This window comes from Hylobates moloch, unplaced genomic scaffold, assembly GCF_009828535.3.
Source record: "Hylobates moloch isolate HMO894 unplaced genomic scaffold, HMol_V3 SCAFFOLD_18, whole genome shotgun sequence".
NCBI lineage: Eukaryota > Metazoa > Chordata > Mammalia > Primates > Hylobatidae > Hylobates > Hylobates moloch.
Genome location: NW_026652293.1, coordinates 8,589,668 through 8,610,906, shown reverse-complemented (window position 1 = coordinate 8,610,906; position 21,239 = coordinate 8,589,668). Strand labels below are relative to the sequence as shown.

General features: G+C 43.2%; 2 protein-coding genes across 3 annotated transcripts in view; one reads left to right on the top strand and one right to left on the bottom strand.

Moving 5' to 3' along the window:
- The window catches only part of RHEX (regulator of hemoglobinization and erythroid cell expansion), a 919,952-nt gene that overhangs the window by 49,352 nt on the left and 849,361 nt on the right, over nt 1–21,239 (top strand). The gene's annotated exons all lie outside the window — the stretch shown is intronic.
- The window catches only part of DSTYK (dual serine/threonine and tyrosine protein kinase), a 70,566-nt gene that overhangs the window by 40,489 nt on the left and 8,838 nt on the right, over nt 1–21,239 (bottom strand). The window contains exon 2 of one of the 2 annotated variants that reach the window (XM_032136766.2): nt 4,976–5,364. In XM_032136766.2, the coding sequence (XP_031992657.1) occupies nt 4,976–5,364 (389 nt within the window). The remainder of the gene's footprint in view (nt 1–4,975; nt 5,365–21,239) is intronic. The other variant, XM_032136768.2, reaches the window with a different exon arrangement.

Genomic DNA, 21,239 nt, shown 5'->3' with positions numbered 1-21,239 from the left:
AAAAAACACATTAGCTATTAGTTGAGGACTATAAAGATAAAACTTTACTACTCCAATTGGTTAGAGTTAAAAACGGTTTAAAAAAAAAAAAAAAAGAAAGAAAAGAAAAAGGCCAGGCGCGGTGGCTCATGCCTGTAATCCCAGCACTTTGGAAGGCCAAGGTTGGCGGATCACCTGAGGTCAGGAGATCGAGACCAGCCTGGCCAACATGGCGAAACCCCGTCTCTACTAAAAGTACAAAAATTAGCCAGGCATGGTGGCAGGCACCTGTGATCCCAGCTACTCGGGAGGGTGAGGCAGGAGAATCGCTTGAACCCGGGAGGCAGAGGTTGCAGTGAGCCGAGATCGCGCCATTGCACTCCAGCCTGGGTGACAAGAGTAGGACTCCGTCTCAAAAAAAAAAAAAAAAGTTCCCCGAAGTAAACCCCACCAGATAACACCATGAGCCAAAAACCAGGTCAGTATGTGGCAGCCCAAAGGGCCAAAAGCACCTGGTGGGGATAAACAGGCTACTGATCAGAGTAGATCAACTGAAGCTACGTAACTGCCACAGTAAACGAAATGCCACCTCCAGGCTGCAGGAATCCCATCTCAGGCTGAGCAAGTTTCACTTCTGCTGCTGCTTCTTCCTTTTCTTACAGGTGTTCATAGGAAAGAAAAAAAAAAAGAAAACCACACACAGATATATCAGACTGAGCAACTCTAAGGCAGACAACTGTTCCATCAGATTTGTAAGAAGAAAGAAAAAGAAAAGGAGGTGTCATATATACGTGCTTGAAGGAAAGCATGAGGGTGGGGAAGGGGGAGTACTTTTGTATATAAAGACACAACTAGTGAATATGGTGAATGGTGAAATGTGCTGCCAATTGGAAAGTGACTACGTTTGAACACTAAATGAGGTTTCAGATACTAATGGCTTGACGGTGTTCCTCTATTGTTGAATTATGAACTGAGAATCTCCGGGGATCCAGAATTAAAAAGGTGGGAATACCAAGCAGTGTGGGTCCATGTGAGTTGGCCTATTCTGGAACAAACTGAAAATGGCTAATTTATGAGGACTTTAAAATAACGTATTAGAAGAATGACCATTGTATAAGAGGGCAGGGGAAATTCTGCTTTGATAATTTGACAGTTCAAAATGAACATTGCATTTCCCCTAATTCAATCTTGATTTCCTTTAGCTAAATGTTTCCTTTCTTTACTACCCTCTTCACAAATCAGATGGAAGGGCTGTTTACAGCTAACTCACTGGTCCTAAAAATAACTGGAGCTAAACAAAAAGCTCATTCTCGCTGGCATGAACAGTCTTCCAGGTAGCTGCTGTGCAATGCCCCCAGCAGTAAGCTGAGACATTGCTGATGTATCTAACAGAGACAGGAGCCGGGCTGCAGTGAGAGGGCAGTGCTTGGATTCCACAAAGGTTGCAAGGCCCTCTGAGACTCAACATCAAGGGGTTCTAAACTTAGAACTACACGGATCTGGTACGAGGCCTACATCAAAACCACTGGAGAATAAAGCAGATCTGGAGAAACATTGGCCAAGGAAGCCTCACAAACCACATGAAACAAGATGAGAGGCTAGAGAATTCCTCAAGAGGAGAGAGAATATATTTTTTAACCATGCTGAGAGAAAGCTGATTTGGTAACTCAACATCCCATCCAAGTAGTCTCCTCAGTTGTTCCCTCTGTCTGCATGCTTAGCACACACCAGGAGTAGGCCCTGGGAGCTCTCAGTGGGAAGACACATGCTCAGATACGCACTTGGGGGGACGGCTCGTACTTTCCTTTCTGTGACTTTCTTCTATCACCTCAATTTATGGAACAAAAGTAAATGAGCATTAGAAATTAAAAAAAAAAAATTCAGGGCCAGGCATGGTGGCTCACGCCTATAATCCCAGCACTTTGGGAGGGCGAGGGGAGTGGATCACTTGAGGTCAGTAGCTAGAGACCAGCTGGCCAACATAGTGAAACTCCATCTCTACTAAAAATATAAAAATTAGTCAAGTGTGGTGGAAGGCGCCTATAATCCCAGCTACTTGGGAGGCTAAGGAAAGAGAATCGCTTGAACCCAGGAGGCAGAGGCTGCAGTGAGCCAAAATCACTCCACTGCACTCCAGCCTAGGCAACAGAGTGAGACTCCATCTCAAAAACACAAACAAAAAAACCCACAAAGTAATGAAGAGAAAGATCTTTAAAAAAAATATTTTGAGACAGGGTCTCATTCTATTGCCCAAGTGTTGTACAGTGGTACGATCACAGCTGACTGCAGCATCCACTGGTTGGAGGAACACTTGATTCCCCAACCCCAGCCTTTCAAGTGGCTCAGACCACAGGTGTGTACACAGGATCTCACTAGGTTGCCCAGGCTGGTGTTGAACGTTTGGGCTCAAGCAATCCTCCTCCCTCAGTCTCCCAAAGTGTTGGGATTACAGGCATAAGTCACTGTGCTCAGACAAGCATTAGAAATTTAAACCAATAAAATGAAGGGGCCAGGTATGGTGGCTCACGCCTGTAATCCCAGCACTTTGCAAGGTTGAGAGGCGGGAGGATCACTTGTGGTCAGGAGTTTGAGACCAGGCTGGCCAACATGGCGAAACCCCATCTCTACTAAAAATACAAAAATTAGCTGGGCGTGGTGGCACACACCTGTAATCCCAGCTACTCTGGAGGCTGAGGCAGTAGAATTGCTTGAATCTGGAAGGCGGAGGTTGCAGTGAGCCAAGACCGCGCTACTGTACTCCAGCCTGGGCCACAGAGCAAGACTCTCTCTCAAAAAAATAAAAAATAATAATAGTAATTTAAAAAAAATAAAATGAAGGGACTAAGAGAAAAAAGTCAAATGATTTGCCTCTCCTGCAGATGGCTTTGTCACATTCCAGGATTGTTATTAAAGGCAAGAATGGGGAAAGTCACCACCTGACTCACAGCAGTCACTTCTGCTATTTAACAGTATTATTATTATTTTTTTCACTATGTTGCCCAGGCTGGATACAACTTCTTAGGTTCAAGCAATCCTCATGCCTCAGTCTTCCCAGTAGCTGGGACTACAAGTGTGTGCCACTGAGCCCAACAGTGTTTTTTAAGCTACAGGTTATAATCTATCAGGTCATAGCATCAACTTAGTGGGTTGCTACTAATATTTTCAAAAAATGAAGTCGAAGAGAGAAGAAATTATCAGTATGTATTGCAGAAAGCAAAAGTAATATTTCATGAAACTTATATTTCAAATGTATATGTGTATATATGTACTGGGTACTGAAAGAAAATGTATGTCTTACAGTGAATTAAAATATAAAAAAGTAGCCAGGCATGGTGGCTCACGCCTGTAATCCCAGCACTTTGGGAGGTCGAGGCGGCTGGATCACTGAGGTAAGGAGTTCTAGGCCACCCTGGCAAACATGGTGAAACCCTGTCTCTACTAAAATTACAAAAATTAGCCAAGTGTGGTGGTGGGTGCCTGTAGTCCCAGCTACTCTGTAGGCTCAGGCAGGAGAACCACTTGAACCAAGGAAGCAGAGGTTGCAGTGAACTGAGATCGCACCACTGCACTCCTGCCTGGGCCACAGAGAGAGACTCCATCTCAAAAAAGAAAAAAAGAAAAGAAAAAAATATATATATAAGTTTGAAAACCACTGAGCTATTGGAAGCTTGAAGGAACTAGACCAAGACTGTATACTACAGAGAGACTGTGTATGGATGGATGAAATACTTGTGAATTGTGAAGAAGTTCATGGGTCAAATGAAAATGCCACAGTTAATATACAAAGATTACTGCCAGAGTTACTATCAGAGCTATTCAAAAACCCTCACATTATCCTGGAGCTAGGAAATGTGAACTCTCAGTTTGAAAACACAGGAAACCACCACTGAAACTGAGCTGAGAGAGAATGGGGGCTTGTTACATAGCGCCCTGTGGCATTTATCAAGATGAAAGAAATATGGACTGTGGAAGGAAACGAGTTGACAATTTTTACTTCTAGAGTGTCACAGGCCATGGCTACAACCAAAGGACTCATTCACTGACTGAGAAACTAAGCTTCTTAGAAGTGGGGTAGATGAAGTGGTTATAAGAAAGAAAGAAAGAAGAAACCACTCTTTCACGTCCTGCCAAACTAGCCCATCCTTCCTGGCACAGTTAACCAAGAGTAAAACTCTGAGTATGGCTGAATTATTTTATCCCTACCCACTCCTGAACCTGCCATAGTCACATCCCTATTTGGTCTAATTAAATAGCCTGGTCCTAACTATCCAGTAGGAAAGGAAACGCACACCAAGACAGAAGTATTTCCTAAGTGATAATGTGTAAAGTCTTAGACAATATGATATCTTACGAGATGGCACAGATCTGTGCTCTCTTTGGGAGTTTATGAGAGAAACTAAGATACTCTTCAAATAACAGGATCTCCATGTCTCCCTACACTGAGCCAGACCTGTCCTCACATTCCTATGTTCCTTATAAAGTAGGAGAAACGATCTATCCTCTGTACTACTTAGTAAATTAATGGTTAGATCTAAGGAAGAATCCACAAAATTCTTCACTTGGTCTCAATTCTAATAAGAACAATACTCATCTATCATCTTATCATTCCTTTTAGAAAGAGGTAACTAGAGACAATTCAAGCAATATCTTCCTGTTACGAAATGAGAAAGGATTTCTAACTTTGATTACAATTATTCTGTAAAAGCATGCTAAGATACAAGTATCACATATTCCTTTCATTTCAGAAATGGAGATAAGGAAGTGAGGAGACAAGCAAACTACTCAGGGCCTTGCAGCATGGTAAGGAGAGGCAGGAATGGGTATTGCTACAGCCTTGTTTGTTTTTCAACTTCCCAGATTATGTTCCTCTGACTCCACTAGCCACTGCTGATCAGAGTTCAGACTATATATCATCGAATTACTTTTTTAGAAAGTCAAAATAAAAGGAAAGCTGGTATATATGTATACAATTGGTACAGAAGTATGAGATTGGTACCTGTAAGAGAGCATGGTGCATCGTTACCTCCAGTTCTGCTAAAACATGAGCAGCATCCTCATTGTTCTCTTGGACCTCCAGATCCTCCTCAGGGATGGTCTCCCAGTTGCCCTGATGAGCAACCAGCGTGTGCACTAGTTCATACTGTCCAGGGAGCGCCAGGCTGACCCGAGTCTGAGTCCCATAGGTGAAGCGGAGGCGCCGAAGCTTACAGCTCTCCTCACTGCCCAGCTTGGTGGTGGGAAGCACCTGCACCCCCAACAGCAGATTCAACAGCTGGCACTTGACATTACAATCCTGGCCGAGGATCAGTATGCAAGGGAGGCAGTCCACAATCTGCTGGAGGTACTTCTCTTCCTTAGGCGGGAAGGAAATGCAGCTCAGTTGGCCTGGTTGGGGAAGGGGAGAGTGCAGGAAGAGAAAGGAGTAGAGAGAGAGGAGTGAGGAAGGGGAGAGAGAGGGACTCACACAGAAATCCCATGATGATGACAAGGTCCTAGAGGAGAAATTTCTAGGAACCTTGGTTGAAGGACATATCAGGGGAAAAACCCCAGTGAGAAAAGTCTCTTCACATATCAAACAGAATTCCTTTCCCTAGCTCACCCCCTAGAAGCAAACTGTTATTTCTGCCCAGAAACGTGGGAGTGACCTGATCTTCCCGCCCCGCTCCTTTTTCATTCAGTGGAGGGACAGCCTAAGGAGTTTACAAGGACTCCGTCACAAACACCAAGATTATTAAAATAACTAAGCCAGAAAAAACTACACTAGTTGGGATGTGAGCCCAAGGAGAAACATAACTGAATGTGTCAAAATTAAACCCTTCCTTCTGAAAGAAGACCTAATACTTGAACACAGATTACAGTCATGTGTTGCTTAACAACAGGCATACATTCTGAGAAATGCATCATCAGGCAATTTTGTCATTGTGTGAACATCAGAGTATACTTACACAAACCTAGGTGGTATGGGTATAGCCTACTACACACCTAGGCTATAGGGTGTAGCCTATTGCTCCTAGGCTACAAACTTGTACAGCATGTTACTGTACTGAATACTATAGATAGCTGTAACACAGTGGTAAGTATTTGTGTATCTAAACATATCTAAACATAGAAAACGTATGCTAAAAATACTGTACCTTTGTTGACCAAGATGCCATCATGCAGCACATAATACAGCACTATAGAGCCCTTTTAAATTATCTACCATATGCGGTTTTAGCTTATGTTCTTCATTGTGACATATTTTACTACTAAATGTAAGAGCTATAAATGTATAAAATGTATAAATGTATAAAATGAAATGTTATTCAAGTTTGCATAAGCTCTAGAATCTTTTCCAGTTCATCTCTCTGATAGCTGGTGACAACGTCCCAGCTGCCAAGTCATCTGTTTCCTTAAAACATTGGGTGCTCAATTAACATCAATACCTCCTAATCAAATCACATTCCTTCTGTTTATGGGAGACAAGACCCTAAATAGGACAAAGGGAAAGAACTGCCTATTAGGATAAAATCCAGGCAAATCTAGAAAGAGATGTGATTTATTTCAAAAACATTCTCCTTGATGGACATCCCAATTACCCTGATTTGACCATTACCACATTTTTACCCACATATCGAAATACCACATGTATCCTATAAATACCACATGTATCCTATAAATATGTACAATTACTATATGTCAATTTAAAAAATCTGTTTTTCACCACCCTGATGTTTTGTACAAAAAATAATAAAAAATAAAAATCTAAAAAACAAACAAACAAACAAACAAAAAAACTTCTCCTTTCAAGGCAACTACTACTAATCTAAATGGATAACTTCCCCAAACACATTCAAATAATGTTCAAGACAGAACAAGCTTCCTAAAGAATGAGAATCTCTGTTTGAGAAAAATAACCCGAAATTAGTTCACTGAAACTCTCAGCCTGAACTATATCACTTCCTTATTCCTTCAGTATCAGTGTCTGCCTATCTCTAAGATTCAGGAAATTCCTGCATTTGTTCAGAAAAGCACAGACACACAGTTCTTAGGCTGCAAAAGGGCCATCCCTGAGCCAAACACATCCATCATAATTGAAATTTTTGGTGGCACTAACTGAAACTGTATTTGCTTTAGTCACTTAACCATAAGCTGCGTTAAATTATTTGTAGGCCATTTATTTTGTTTCCAGAATTGAAAGCAAGAGAGGCCTGAATCAATTAAGAGGTGGTTCTACTTCAGAGTGAACCTACCCAGCTACGATTTCAAATCCCCAAGCATCCTTCTCTTCCGCAAACGGTAACACCAAAAGGGTTAAAGAGGTCTGTGTTCACGCAGATCCCTCTATGCATTTCATTAGGGCCCTTCTTTTCATGTCTGTCTATAAGGATATCAGCCTGGCACGCACATATACATCAGCAACACCAGACACTGAAACAAGCAAATCTACTCTCCTGGGAAAGAGATGAGTGCCTTTCAAAAACCAACAGAGTTAACTAAGTATATAATTCTGTGCAAGGGTATTTACTAAATACAAGAGTGTAACACCAGACAACCAGTCTACTCTTTTGATCTACAACCTAAAAGCAAGAGGACACAGCCAATTGCTTGTGTGGCCACTTAAAAAGTAGCAACAGGCCAGTCCTGAGTCCCTTCATACCTTATTCTCAACTGCAGAACACTTACCATGCTTTATTCTAATTATCTGTTTATAATCATCTAAAGCAGGAAGAACCATCCTATTTCATCCTCAACACCCAACACAATGCCTGACACATACCAAGGGCTTAATGTCATAGATTTGTTTGTTTTGTCTGAGAACCCATTTAGTGGGGAGAGCTACCTATAGAAAGCTGTAAGCAAACCCACTAAGTACTTTGAAAAGTCCAGTATCATGATGAATAGTTTAAGAGCAATCATCACTCCTAAAAACCTCCTTCATGTGGATAAAAGAATAGGACCCTTCGGCCAGGTGCAGTGACTCACGCCTGTAACCCCAGCAGTTTGAGAGGCGGAGGCAGGCAGATCACCTGAGGTCAGGAGTTCGAAACCAGCCTGGCCAACATTGCGAAATCCTGTCTCTACTAAAAATACAAAAAATCAGCCGGGCGCAGTGGTAATCCCAGCTACTCGGGAGACTGAGGCAGGAGAACCGCTTGAACCCGGGAAGCGGAGGTTGCAGTGAGCCAAGATCACGCCATTGCACTCCAGCCTGGGCAATAGAGCGAGACTCCATCTCAAAAATAAAAATAAAAATAAAAAACAAGAATAGGACCCTTCCATTCATCTTGTGGAATTTAACTACCATAGTCTCAGCTCGAGCAGTGAGAAGTCCAGCTAGACTGTCTTCACCTCATCTACACTTCCTAGCTTTCTTCTATTCCCAGTCCTCACCAGATTTTCACATGTCTATGTGTGAATACATACTGACAACCTTTAAATTCCTATAATAAAAATGGTTTCATCACAAAAAGACCAATAAACCTAAATAATCTTTGTTATTGCTACTACCAGGAGAGTGGATAATAGAGAAGAAAACCAACTAAATCACTTTTCAGGACGAGAGGGAGAGCCTCTGCACCTCTGAAACAAAGTGTCAACTACAGGACAGCCAATGAAACAGGCTGCATCAGCCAAAACTAGAGCAGACACACCCCATTATTCATCTGACCCAAATGAACACTTCCCCCTTCCATCTTTCCTACAAAAAGTCACCACAAATAAACTTGCTACTGTCAAAACAACCAAAGACCAGCGCAATAGGAAAGGGTGCTGAAGTTGATCCCAGTACACTGTTAGAAGTCTATGGCAAACATCACCATCTCTGTTTTCCAACACGTCACTATCCAAGCCCTTTGCTTCTCCCACTAAATCTTTAGCTTTTTCATCCATTTGACATCTCTACCAGATTTGAACAAGGGCATGGAGAGAAACGAAGTTGAAAGCAGATGGTTTTACTCCTGGATTCTCACACACTGCTCAGTGATGTGGAGTGCAATATGGAAGCGGGAACAGCACGAGAATGAAGGCAGGCTTTGCAACTCTGACTAGCTCTGTGACCTTGGCAATCCACTCGATCTTTCTGAGCCTTGAAATGCTCGTCGGTAAATGGATGGGGGTGGAGTTGGATTAGATCATCTTTAACATGCTTTCCAGTTCTAAAATGCCAGGTTTTAACTGCTGAAAGAACAATGATGTGAGGGGGATGGGTGGTTGGTATGGTTGTTTTTATTTTATTTTAAATTATATGTGAATTTAATTATGCAAGCGCCCCTTGGACCACTATAACTGCAAATCAAAAAGTAGACTGAACTAGCCAGGGGCTCTGAGGACCTACAGTGCAATCTTAGCAGTTCTCTAAAGAAGAGATTAAAAGCTGTAGACTGACAGTAGGAGGGAGGAAGAAAACCTGTTTCAGAGCTGGAGCAGCTGCCTCACTGACAGTTAAAGGACTTCCAAGTTAATCGAGTTTTCTTTTGTAATTAATACAACAGCATCTGCATATGGGCTGCCAGAAGGTAACAGCATGGCTTCTCAGCTGGCTCACATTAACCCTGCCAACTCTGGCTGGAGGAAAAATCATATCAAATTGTCTTAAGTGCAAACCAAGGCTTTTGTTGTTGTTGTTGTGCTTGGTGGTGGTTCTTAATACAGATTTTGATTTTTGTTTACTTCTAAACAAAAGTTTCAAGCTAGATGGAAGAGAAGAACAACTAAAGCAGCAACCTATTTTGGTTTTTGTTTTACATCACATTTATTGAGCCCTTTCTATGTATTGATCACTTTATTTGCTTCATCTCATTTAATGCTCACAATTCTACAAGACAAGGACTATTATTAACTCCATTTAAAAATGAAGAAATGGGCTAGGCATGGTGGCTTCCGCCTGTAATCCTAGCACTTTGGGAGGCCGACACGGATGGATGGATGGATGGAGCTCAGAAGTGCAAGACCAGCCTGGGCAACAAAGGGAGCAACCCCCGCCGTGCCTTTGTTTCTACTAAAAATTTAAAAAAATCAGCTAGGCATGGTGGTGTGCTACTCAGGAGGCTGAGGTGTGAAGACTACTTGACCCTGGGGAGATCTAGGCTGCAGTGATCTGTGATCACGCTACTGTGAGACTCTCCTGGGTGAGTCACCTGCCTCAAAAAATAATAATAATAAAGATGAGGAAATGGATGCTCAAAAAACCAAACCAGGCTGGGCGCAGTGGTTCACGCCTGTAATCTCAGCACTTTGGGAGGCCAAGGCGGGTGGATCACCTGAGGTCAGGAGTTCGAGACCAGCCTAGCCAATATGGTGAAGCCCCATCTCTACTAAAAATACAAAAACTAGCCGAGCATGGTGGCCAACGCCTGTAATCCCAGCTATTCGGGAAGCTGAGGCAGGAGAATTGCTTGAACCCGGGAGGCAGAGGTTGTAGTGAGCTGAGATAACGCCATTGCACTCCAGTCTGAGTGACAAGAGCGAAACTCTGTCTCAAAAAGAAAAAACAAAAAACAGCTCAGGTTTCTCCACTTCTCTGAGCAGCGAACTGCAGAGATAGGCAGGAACTGTACCTAGATCTCTGGGGGCCAGTAGACAATGCCCCCATGCCACAGTGTTTTCCAATCTGGGGTCAGATGCAATTTAGTAACTGTAGGACCTCAATGTAAAGCAGACTGATACAATCCCTGTGAAAGTTGCCCCAAACCATGAGGAATAAAGCATATGGAGAAAACCGCAGCATTACCACTGGCTGGTACACACTTTCAAAAAATGTTATTCTACCTGAGATCTCTAAAGTCTCTTTGCTAAGAGAAACAGTAGGCTCTTTTCAGAGAAATTCTTAGTGCTCTGCTCAACAGTGAGTGTGTATTACTGTTTGGGTGACTACTCTGAAAAAAGATGAGAGGGAGGAAATACTCATGACCTGTTTCTGTTGCTAGTGACTCTTTAGGATAGATATTTTATTTAAATTGTTTTTGGGGTAATGGCAATCGATTTGTAGCAACACACTCTCCTTCTTGCCTATTTTCCATCCCGTCAGGCTCAGAAAACAATACCCCAAAGTATGGTGCTTTGGCATGCTGAGCACTTTGAACTAAAGGAGATTGGAAGGCTTCAGAAGCAAGGTTACTCTCTGACCTTCTCCTGGCTTCCTGTCTGCCTCCCCTTTTTCTCCCCCTAAGCTACTCACAGACACCAGAATTCCTCTTCCTCAAGACCATAGAAACTAGAAACCCTGGCCGGGCACAGTGGCTCACGCCTGTAATCCCAACACTTTGGGAGGTCCAGGTGGGTGGATCACTTGAGGTCAGGAGTTCCAGACCAGTCTGGTCAACATGGTAAAACCCCACCTCTACTAAAAATACAAAAATTAGCCAGGCGTGGTAGCATGTGCCTATAGTCACAACTAGTTGGGAGGCTAAGGCAGGAGAATCGCTAGAACCTGGGAGGTAGGGGCTGCAGTGAGCTGAGATCGTGCCACTGCACTCCAGCCTGGGCAACAGAGTGAGACTCCATCTCAAAAAAAAAAAAAAGGAACTAACTAGAAATCCTCTTCTCTGAAGCAAGCCATAAAACTAGAAAGGTTGCTCTCTTGTCCTCTGAAGACCCTCATTCCAGAGAGGACCTGCCACATCCCACACCCTGAGGAAAGGAATGCACATAGAGAGCCCAAGAACAACCTGAGCAGACCAGCCTTGCTGGGTTTCTCAGTCTATTACCATTAGATCATGTCCTACTGTCCAATCACTTTCTACACAGCAGTCAATTCTTCATCAAACCTAAGCAAAAAAACAGACAGTTTTCCCTGGGTCTTTGTGACTTCATTTCTAAAGGCTCCCATGTCACATAAATTTGTTATGCTTTTCTCTTGTTAAACTGTCTTTTGTTAGAGAAGTGTTGGCCATGACCCTTAAGATGAGTAAGGAAATCTATCACACCTTTCAGCCACTACCCATCAATAATACATACTTGTGAAAGGTAACTGAAGGCTCTTAAGGTACAGTCTATGTCCAAGGTAGGGAAGGCACTATAAAAGTTGTTGAAATAGAAAATGCTTTTGCTTTTCTATACTCCTGCAGCTCATAAAGTTAACATGGACTTCAGAGTTAATTCAGGTCTCAACAGAGTTATTACTGCAATACTTGTTCCTGGTACCCAAGGATTTCCCCCCTTCGGTAGTTTTAAAAATCTCACTTTTTTTTTTTAAATAGAGATGGGGTCTCACTATGTTGCCCACGCTGGTCTCAAACTCCTGGGTTCAAGCAACCCTCCCACCTCAGCCTCCCAAAGTGCTAGGATTACACGTGTGAGCCACCATGCCTGACCTAAAAAAAAAAAGACAGAGACAGAGCTCAAAAAAAGAAAACTCCAGCTCTGTCGCCCAGGCTGGAGTGCAGTGGCATGATCTCAGGTCATAGCAACCTCCACCTCCCTGGTTCAAGCAATTCTTGTGCCTCAGCCTCCCAAGTAGCTGGGACTACAGGCGTGTGCCAAAACTCCAGTTCTGTCACCCAGGCTGGAGTGTAGTGGCATGATCTCAGGTCAGGGCAACCTCTACCTCCCAGGTTCAAGTGATTCTCGTGCCTCAGCCTCCCGAGTAGCAGGGACTACAGGCAAGTGCCACTAATTTTTTTTTTTTTTTTTGTAGAGACAGGGTTTCACCATGTTGGCCAGGCTGATCTCAAACTCCTGACCTCAGGTGATCTGCCTGCCTCAGCCTCCCAAAGTGCTGAAATTACAGGTGTGAGCCACCATGCCTGGCCAAAAATATCACTTCTAACATTGAATTTTCCATGCTTTTATGGGAAGTCAACTTAAGTCCCCTCTGAATGAAAAACAAAGGATTTTATAGTTAACTGAGGCAAGCAGTGACACAAATATGCATTTCCGCAAATAGGTAGTGATGTTTTATTTCTTACTATCTATACCAAAAGTAGAGAAAAGAACAAATCCTAAATTGAAAAAGTAATCTTATATAGTCTTTCTACTACAGTCAATTCTACCACAAGCTTCAAAGTACTGAGCTACAAAAATTCCAGGGGCTGAGAGAGAAAAAATTCAGTCCAGAAATATTTATTTATACTTTCTAAACAAGCTCTCTGACCTTCAGCTAAATTTTAAAGACTGACACAGGAGGCACCCTCATTTAAGGAAACTAGATGCTTAGTTAGTCTGGCTTTCAGAATCTTCAGGACCAAGTAGTACATGCTATTTCTTTTGAAGGGGATGGTTATTGAAGATTAGAGACTGAAATGCACTCTAGTAGGCAAAGCTCTTGCTGGAATCGGAAAAGTCAAGTTGGCAGAAGTCTCTCTAAAATTATTCTATGTCAGGACCACGTTAAGATCTCTCACAGCTTTTAAGAAGCAGATAGTATTGGCACCTGGGGAGAGGAGACCGCCTCCCTAGGGGCTGATACTCCCTGGGAGCCATGTGAAATGGGAACGCACTCAGCAGCATGCTGAACAAGCTCCTTTCTGGGTGAAACTGCTCCTGAGACTGGTCACACTACAGAGGGAACAGAATCACAGCCGGCAGTTGAGGCTTTAATGTATGGGATGCAGAGATGGAAGTAGTGCCTTGAAGGAAGCCAATCCCATGCTTCACAGAGGGCTTAGTTTCTGGCATTTGGAAGGCAGTGTGTAACAGTTTATAAGCATTAACAATGATCCAAAGATGGGAATTTGTCAAAAGGACACAGGAACCAGCTTGAAGGGAAACTCACTCACCAAAGTGGGGACAATTTACGCATAAAAATAAAAAGTGATAGAAAGATATTACAATCCATTGACAAAATTCACAAGTCTACACTGATTAAATAAACAAGAGAAAAGGAAAGCTCTTCTTTACAGTCGACTACAACTAATACATATAGAAGGAATGATGGATATAAAAATCACCACTGGGCTGCACACGGTCGCTTATGCCTGTAGTCCTAGCACTTTGGGAGGCTGAGGCAGGAGGATCGCTTGAGCCTAGGAGTTCAAAACCAACCTGGGCAACAGAGTGAGACTCCATCTCTACAAAAAATATAAAAATTAGCTAGGCACGGTGGCATGTGCCTGTAGTCCCAGATACTAGGGAGGCTGAGGCAGGATTGCTTGAGCCCAGGAGATTAAGGCTGCAGTGAGCTATGATCACACCACCGCACTCCATCCAGCCTGGGTAACAGAGCAAGACCTTGCCTGTAAAAAGAAAACAACAACAAAAAAACCCCATCACTGAGACAGGTGGGAGTTGTCAGTGAATGCTGCTAGGTCTACTGGAAGGAGGTTTTTTGAGAAACAGGGTATCAGTGAAATACAAGAACACCTCTCCACAAACTAATCAATTGCAAAGCAAAAAAATGGTGAATTCACAAACAAATCAACTGCAAAGCAAAAAACGGTGAGTTTTTTTTTTTTTTTTTTTTTTGAGACAGAGTTTCGTTCTTGTTGCCCAAGCTGGAGTGCAATGGCATGATCTCGGCTCACTGCAGCCTCCACCTCCCGGGTTTGAGCAATTCTCCTGCCTCAGCCTCCCAAGTAGCAGGGATTACAAGCATGCACCACCATGCCTGGCTACTTTTTTTTGTATTTTTGGTAGACATGGGGTTTCCCCATAGTGACCAGGCTGGTCTTGAACTCCTGACTTCAGGTGATCCACCCGTCATGGCCTCCCAAAGTGCTGGGATTACAGGCATGAGCCACTGCGCCTGGCCCTAAAACTGGTGAATTTAAGGTGCAGAAACATCTCCAGGGATGGGCTGATGTCATATACCCTGTGATGAAAGGAAAAAAAAAAAAAAGGAGACATTGTTGGGACAGTTGGCAAAACCTGAACAGGGTCTGTGGACTGGATGGTAGTACTGAACCCATGCTAATTTCTTGATTTGGCGAGCTGTATGATGATCATAAAAGCACATCCTTGTTTGGGAGGAATGCATACTGGAGTGTTTAGAGGAGATGAGAAAACCTATCTGCACTCAGCTCTCAAAAGGTTCAGAAAAAGCCTACATCTAATATAGATCAGGAAGGAGAGAGACTGGGTGATGGAACAAATCCATGAAAATGTTAACAACTAGAAAATTTACATGAAGCAGGTATTGGAACTCTTTTATTGTTCTCGCAACACTTATGTATGTTTGAAATTATTTCAAAATAATTTTTTTAGGATCCAAAGGTATACCTAGCAAAGCATATCCAGCTCTTGATCTCGGAGGAAAGAGATCAAAAGATAGGATTTTACTCGACAAGAAAAACCAGCTGGAAAAAAAAATACATCAAATACAGCAATAACAGGATTTGAACAACAACAAGTTTCTTCACTGTCTCCACTTTTGCCCTGCACATTACCTTCCATCCCATCAATCTTCCTGTGATGTTTACTATTGCTTGTTCTGAGTCTGGGGAGTTCAAGGCATTGATCTAAGTAAGTAGTTTAGGATCAGACTTAGAATCCAAATCCACAAGTCTAAGCAGTATAGACCAACATGATGCTCCAGTATAGAACAGTCTGATGAAAGTTACCTGTAACCATCAGGTTCATTAAATAAGAAACCACCAAGGCCAGGCGTGATGGCTTATGCCTGCAATCCCAGCATTTTGGGAGGCCAAGGCGGGCAGATCACCTGAGGTCGAGAGTTTGAGACAAGCCTGACCATCATGGAGAAACCCCGTCTCTATTAAAAATACAGAATTAGCTGGGCGTGGTGGCACATGCCCGTAATCCCAGCTACTCGGTAGGCTGAGGCAGGAGAACCGCTTGAACCCGGGAGGTGGAGGCTGCAGTGAGCCAAGATCACGCCATTGTACTCCAGCCTGGGCAACAAGAGTGAAACTCTGTCTCAAAAAAAAGAAAGAAAGAAAGAAACCACCAGAGGAAGCTTGACTTTGATTTTGCACTGCCTGTAGTGGCCCCTTATGTTTATTAGTGGTAGAGACTATATCGCCATTATACACTAACTACTTTTATCCTACACCAACAAACCACTTTTCCAAGTTAAAGCAGCAAAACTTTTCCAATTCTCTCCATGGGACAGAACCAGAAGAGCATGTCAGTTGTTCAATCAGAAGAAAGTGAAAGAGGTTTCCTCAGTGGGGTTCTTATATACTAAAAAATAAGAAAGACTTTTCTTCTACTAGCTATATTCCCCCACATTCCTCCTTGCACCTAGATATCGCCATAATATTAAACCCTAAGGCTAGAGAATATCATATGGAATAGCCCTAAAATGTAAACTCCATACTGGTTCACTCTCACTGTCCCTCCCGTTTGAATAGAAAGAGCTTTTATTTAAAATAGTCTTGTAACCTAGCTGCGTTTGTGATAGGGCCTTGGTCTTTGCTCTGGCAAGTTTGACTTGATTTAAAAAAAAACAAAAAAAAACCCTGGGAAATTCTCTCCCCATTAAATAGACTAGAAAATATTAAAAACAGATCTAAACTGAAATTTGTCTGGCATAAATAAGGCACTAAAGCTTTTTTTTTTTTTTTTTGAGATGGAGCCTCGCTCTGTCGCCAGGCTGGAGTGCGGTGGCATGATCTCGGCTCACTGCAATCTCTGCCTCCCGGGTTCAGGCGATTCTTCTGCCTCAGCCTCCCAGGCACTAAAGCTCTTAATCTGATGAAACTGAAGTTAGACACTTTGGGGATGAAAGTACTTTTTAAAAATAAGTGGAATTTTTTTTAAAAATCAAAGGCTTTTATAAATACATAACCTAGACATAATTCTTTGGGACAATTCTGATGTATCATTAGTTAGACAAGTGAAAAGCAAAACAATCCTCAAGTCCTACTCCCATCATCCTGCCCAGAGCACACCACCCCAGGGAACGGAAGCATGTTATTTTTTTTTTTTTTTTTGAGACAGAGTCTCGCTCTGTCGCCCAGGCTGGAGTGCAGTGGCACAATCTCGGCTCACTGCAAGCTCCACCTCCCGGGTTCACGCCATTCTCCTGCCTCAGCCTCTCCGAGTAGCTGGGACTACAGGCGCCCACCACCACGCCCGGCTAATTTTTTTTTGTATTTTTAGTAGAGACGGGGTTTCACCGTGGTCTCGATCTCCTGACCTCGTGATCCGCCCGCCTCGGCCTCCCAAAGTGCTGGGATTACAAGCGTGAGCCACCGCGCCCGGCCCGGAAGCATGTTATAATAAAGCCCAACTCCAAAGAAAGTGGTGGTCAAAAGGTTCCCACAGCCACGTGGCACACAGCTGGGGAATACATCCAAACTGCTCACACTGCCTAGAGAAGCAAATAGAAAAACACACTGCCTGTGATGGGCACTTCAACCAGAACCCGCAGGGGATACTGACGAGTCTGCATGCTCTGACCAACTTTCCCTCCAAGAGTTTTGGTTTGGACTTTGGAGGAACATTAAGCATAAGGGAACTTTTTCAGAGAGTCTCATTTATAGCTCAAAGCAAGGAGACACATATCTTAAGCATTTCTACATCTGTTCTCCTCTGGTCATGTAAGTGTCAAGTTCCAGGTTCCATAGGATCACCAAACTCTGTGTGACAAAGAACTGAATCAACCTCCAAGCCTGGGAATGGCCTATGCTGACACTGGACATCCTCCCAGGGCACTCCAGTCAGAGCTCTGCGAAGTAAAAATAGAAAAATTGCACCCCCACATGGACTCACCCTCTGTAGTGTTGTTATGAATGACACTACTCAGATTCCCTGCACCATGTAGGAAGCAAACCCCGTCATCCCTAGAGGCTATTTTCCTGTAAGAAGGAGCAAATTAACCTTAGGTTTTACAACCATAACCAAAAAAACCACATCCACCCATACCTCATACTTTTCCTACCGGCTTCTCTGTAACTTCTAAGAAAGACGGAAATGAAAGAAGCTCTAACAGTAATCTTCATAAATGCATTCTGCATTTGAACCACAAAAACAAGATGATATAATTTTTCCATCAAAGAGAAAATAGGCTGATTTTCCTCTACTGTCAGAAAGTGGGCAGAACATTTCAACTCCTGTTCTTTTTTTTAACGAGACAGAGTCTCGCTCTGTCATCCAGGCTGGAGTGCAGTGGCGCAATCTCGGCTGGTTGCAAACTTCGCCTCCTGGGTTCAAGAGATCCTCCTGCCTCAGCCTCCCAAGTAGCTGGGATTACAGGTCCCCGCCACCGCACCCGGATACTTTTTTGTATTTTTAGTAGGGACAGGGGTTTGCCACGTTGGCCAGGCTGGTCTTGAACTCCTGACCTCAGGTGATCCACCTACCTTGGCCTCCCAAAGTGCTGGGATTATAGGCATAAGCTACCACATCCAGCCAATTTTTTGTATTTTTAATCGAGATGGGGTTTCGCCATGTTGGCCAGGTTGGTCTTGAACTCCTGACCTCAGGTGATCCGCCCACTTCGGCCTCCCAAAGTGCTGGGATTACAGGTGTGAGCCACTGCATCCGGCCTCAACTCCTATTCTTATCAATGCCATTTAATCTTACGACTTTCCATATGCCCTACACTCCTACCCACTCAAAGTCAACTAATGATTAAGTAGGTAACCAATTTGTAGAAAATCCTCTGGGAGAGACATGATGAAACAGTAACCCTTCTTTCCTTCATAACATCAATTTGGAAATCTCAGTTAGTTGGACAGAGTGGTTCACCAATGTGTGTCCTGTGCCTAGTACAGAGTCAGGCATTAAATAAAGATTTGCTGAGTGAATGAATATTAAGAATTTACTTCCCATATCATGGTGAAGCTCAGGTCTACTGGTATTGCATGGAAGTCATTCTTTGGAACATGAAAATAATTCTTTGGGATACTGGCATAGAATGCAACTGCACCGGCCGGGTGCGGTGGCTCACGCCTGTAATCCCAGCACTTTGGGAGGCCGAGGTGGGTGGATCACGAGGTCAGGAGATCGAAACCATCCTGGCTAACACGGTGAAACCCCGTCTCTACTACAAATGCAAAAAAATTAGCCGGATGTGGTGGCGGGCACCTGTAGTCCCAGCTACTTGGGAGGCTGAGGCGGGAGAATGGCGTGAACCCAGGAGGCGGAGCTTCCTGGGCAACAGAGCGAGACTCCGTCTCCGGAAAAAAAAAGAAAAAAAAAAAAAAAAAAAAGAATGCAACTGCACCTACTACTTGATAGCACAACAGGGTGTCTATAGTCAATAATAATTTAATTTTTTTTTTTTTGAGACGGAGTTTCACTCTTGTTGCCCAGGCTGGAGTGCAATGGTGCAATCTTGGCTCACTGCAACCTCCACCTCCCAGGTTCAGGCGATTTTCCTGCCTCAGCCTCCTGAGTAGCTGGGATTACAGGCCCATGCCACCACACCTGGCTAGTTTTGTATTTTCAGTAGAGACGGGGTTTCGCCATGTTGGTCAGGCTGTTCTCAAACTCCTGATCTCATGTTATCCACCCGCCTTGGCCTCCCAAAGTGCTGGGATTACAGGCATGAGCCACCACGACGGCCCAATTGTATATTTTTAAATAACTTAAAGAAAGTAATTGTTTGTAACTCAAAGGATAAATGCTTAAGGGGATGGGTACCCCATTCTCCATGATGTGTTTATTTCACATTGCATGCCTGTATCAAAACATCTCAGGTATCCCATAAATATATAAACCTACTATGTACCCACAAAATTAAAAACAAAATTTTTTTAATGAAAAAAAAAAGAATGCAACTGCAGCCTAACTAATCACCTATCAAATGCCTATCATTGTTCTTTTTTAGGGGCCCAGACTGTAAAATGTGTGTGAATTTACAAAAATGCTTATGTTCTATGGGGCCAAAAAATGCCCTTCCAAAGAAGGAATTAAATTGCATTTAATTTCAAAACATCATTCCAATATCCACCAGCTGTGGAAATAATTTAACAGATATTTATTTGCCCATTATGTACAAAGCCCTGTGGTAGGCACTATAGGGGGTACAAAATGAGTAAAACATACTCTTTACCCTTAGGGGTACACAATCTCGTCAGCAGGCTAAGACAAACACACCCACAGCTATCAGACAAAACAAAAGGCTGGGCGCGGTGGACCGGTAATGCCAGCACTTTGGGAAGTCAAGACGGGAGGATCACCTTAAGTCAGGAATTCGAGACCAGCCTGACCAACATGGTGAAACCCTGTCTCTACCAAAAATACAAAATTAGCCAGGCGTGGTGCTGCATGCCTGCGATCCCAGCTACTCAGGAAGGCTGAGGCAGGAGAATCGCTTGAACTTGGGAGGCAGAGGTTGCAGTGAGTCAAGATTGCGCCACTGCACTCCAGCCTGGGCATCAGGAAAGGAAATTTGGGAAACTCAGGAAGGGGAGGGGGGAAAGGGAGAGGGGGAAGGGAAGGGGAGGGAAGGGAAGGGGAAGGGGAAGGGGAAGGGGCCTCTTCCCCTACGTGGCCTGAGGTAATCTGTGAAAATGGTTCGCTATTCACTTGACCCAGAGAACCCCACAAAATCATGCATACCAAGAGGTTCAAATCTTTGTGTTCACTTTAAGAATACTCGTGACACTTCTCAGGCCATCAAGGGTATGCATATACGAAAAGCCACGAAGTATCTGAAAGATACCACTTTACAGAAACAGCGTGTACCATTCCAACATTACAATGGTTGCGTTGGTTGGTGTGCCCAGGCCAAGCAGTGGGGCTGGACACAAGGTCAGTGGCCCAAAAAGCTTGCTGAATTTTTGCTGCACATGCTTAAAAATGCAGAGAGTAATGCTGAACTTAAGGCTTTAGATGTAGATTCTCTGGCTGTTGGGCACATTAAAGTGAACAAAGCACCTAAGATGTGCCGCTGGACCTACAGAGCTCATGGTTGGATTAACCCATATGTGAGCTCTCTCTGCCACACTGAGATGATCCTTACTGAAAGGAACAGATTGTTCCTAAACCAGAAGAGGAGGTTGCCCAGAAGAAAAAGTTATCCCAGAAGAAACTGAAGAAACAAAAACTTATGATACAGGAGTAAATTAAGCATTAAAATAAATACAATTAAATATTTTTTTTAAAAAAGGAAAGAAAGTAAATAAAGGCATAATCTGTATGAGCAGAGCCTATATTAACTGAGTAACAGGCATAAGGTAAAATTCATATTCCCCTTTATTTCCGCAAATTTTTTTTAGGTTTTATTCTGAAAGGATTGTTTTTGAGAAGTGCATTTATTGGAGAAAGATTCCCTGTTCTCTCAACCTAGTAAAACAGAGAACAGAAGCATGGAGAAAGAAAAGGAGAAAGTAGACAGAGCAAAACAAAATATAAAAACCAGATTGGATTTTTATTTAAATCCATGCCTTCTGTAAAAACTACTTGCAAGGCTGAAGAACTAACCATACTGA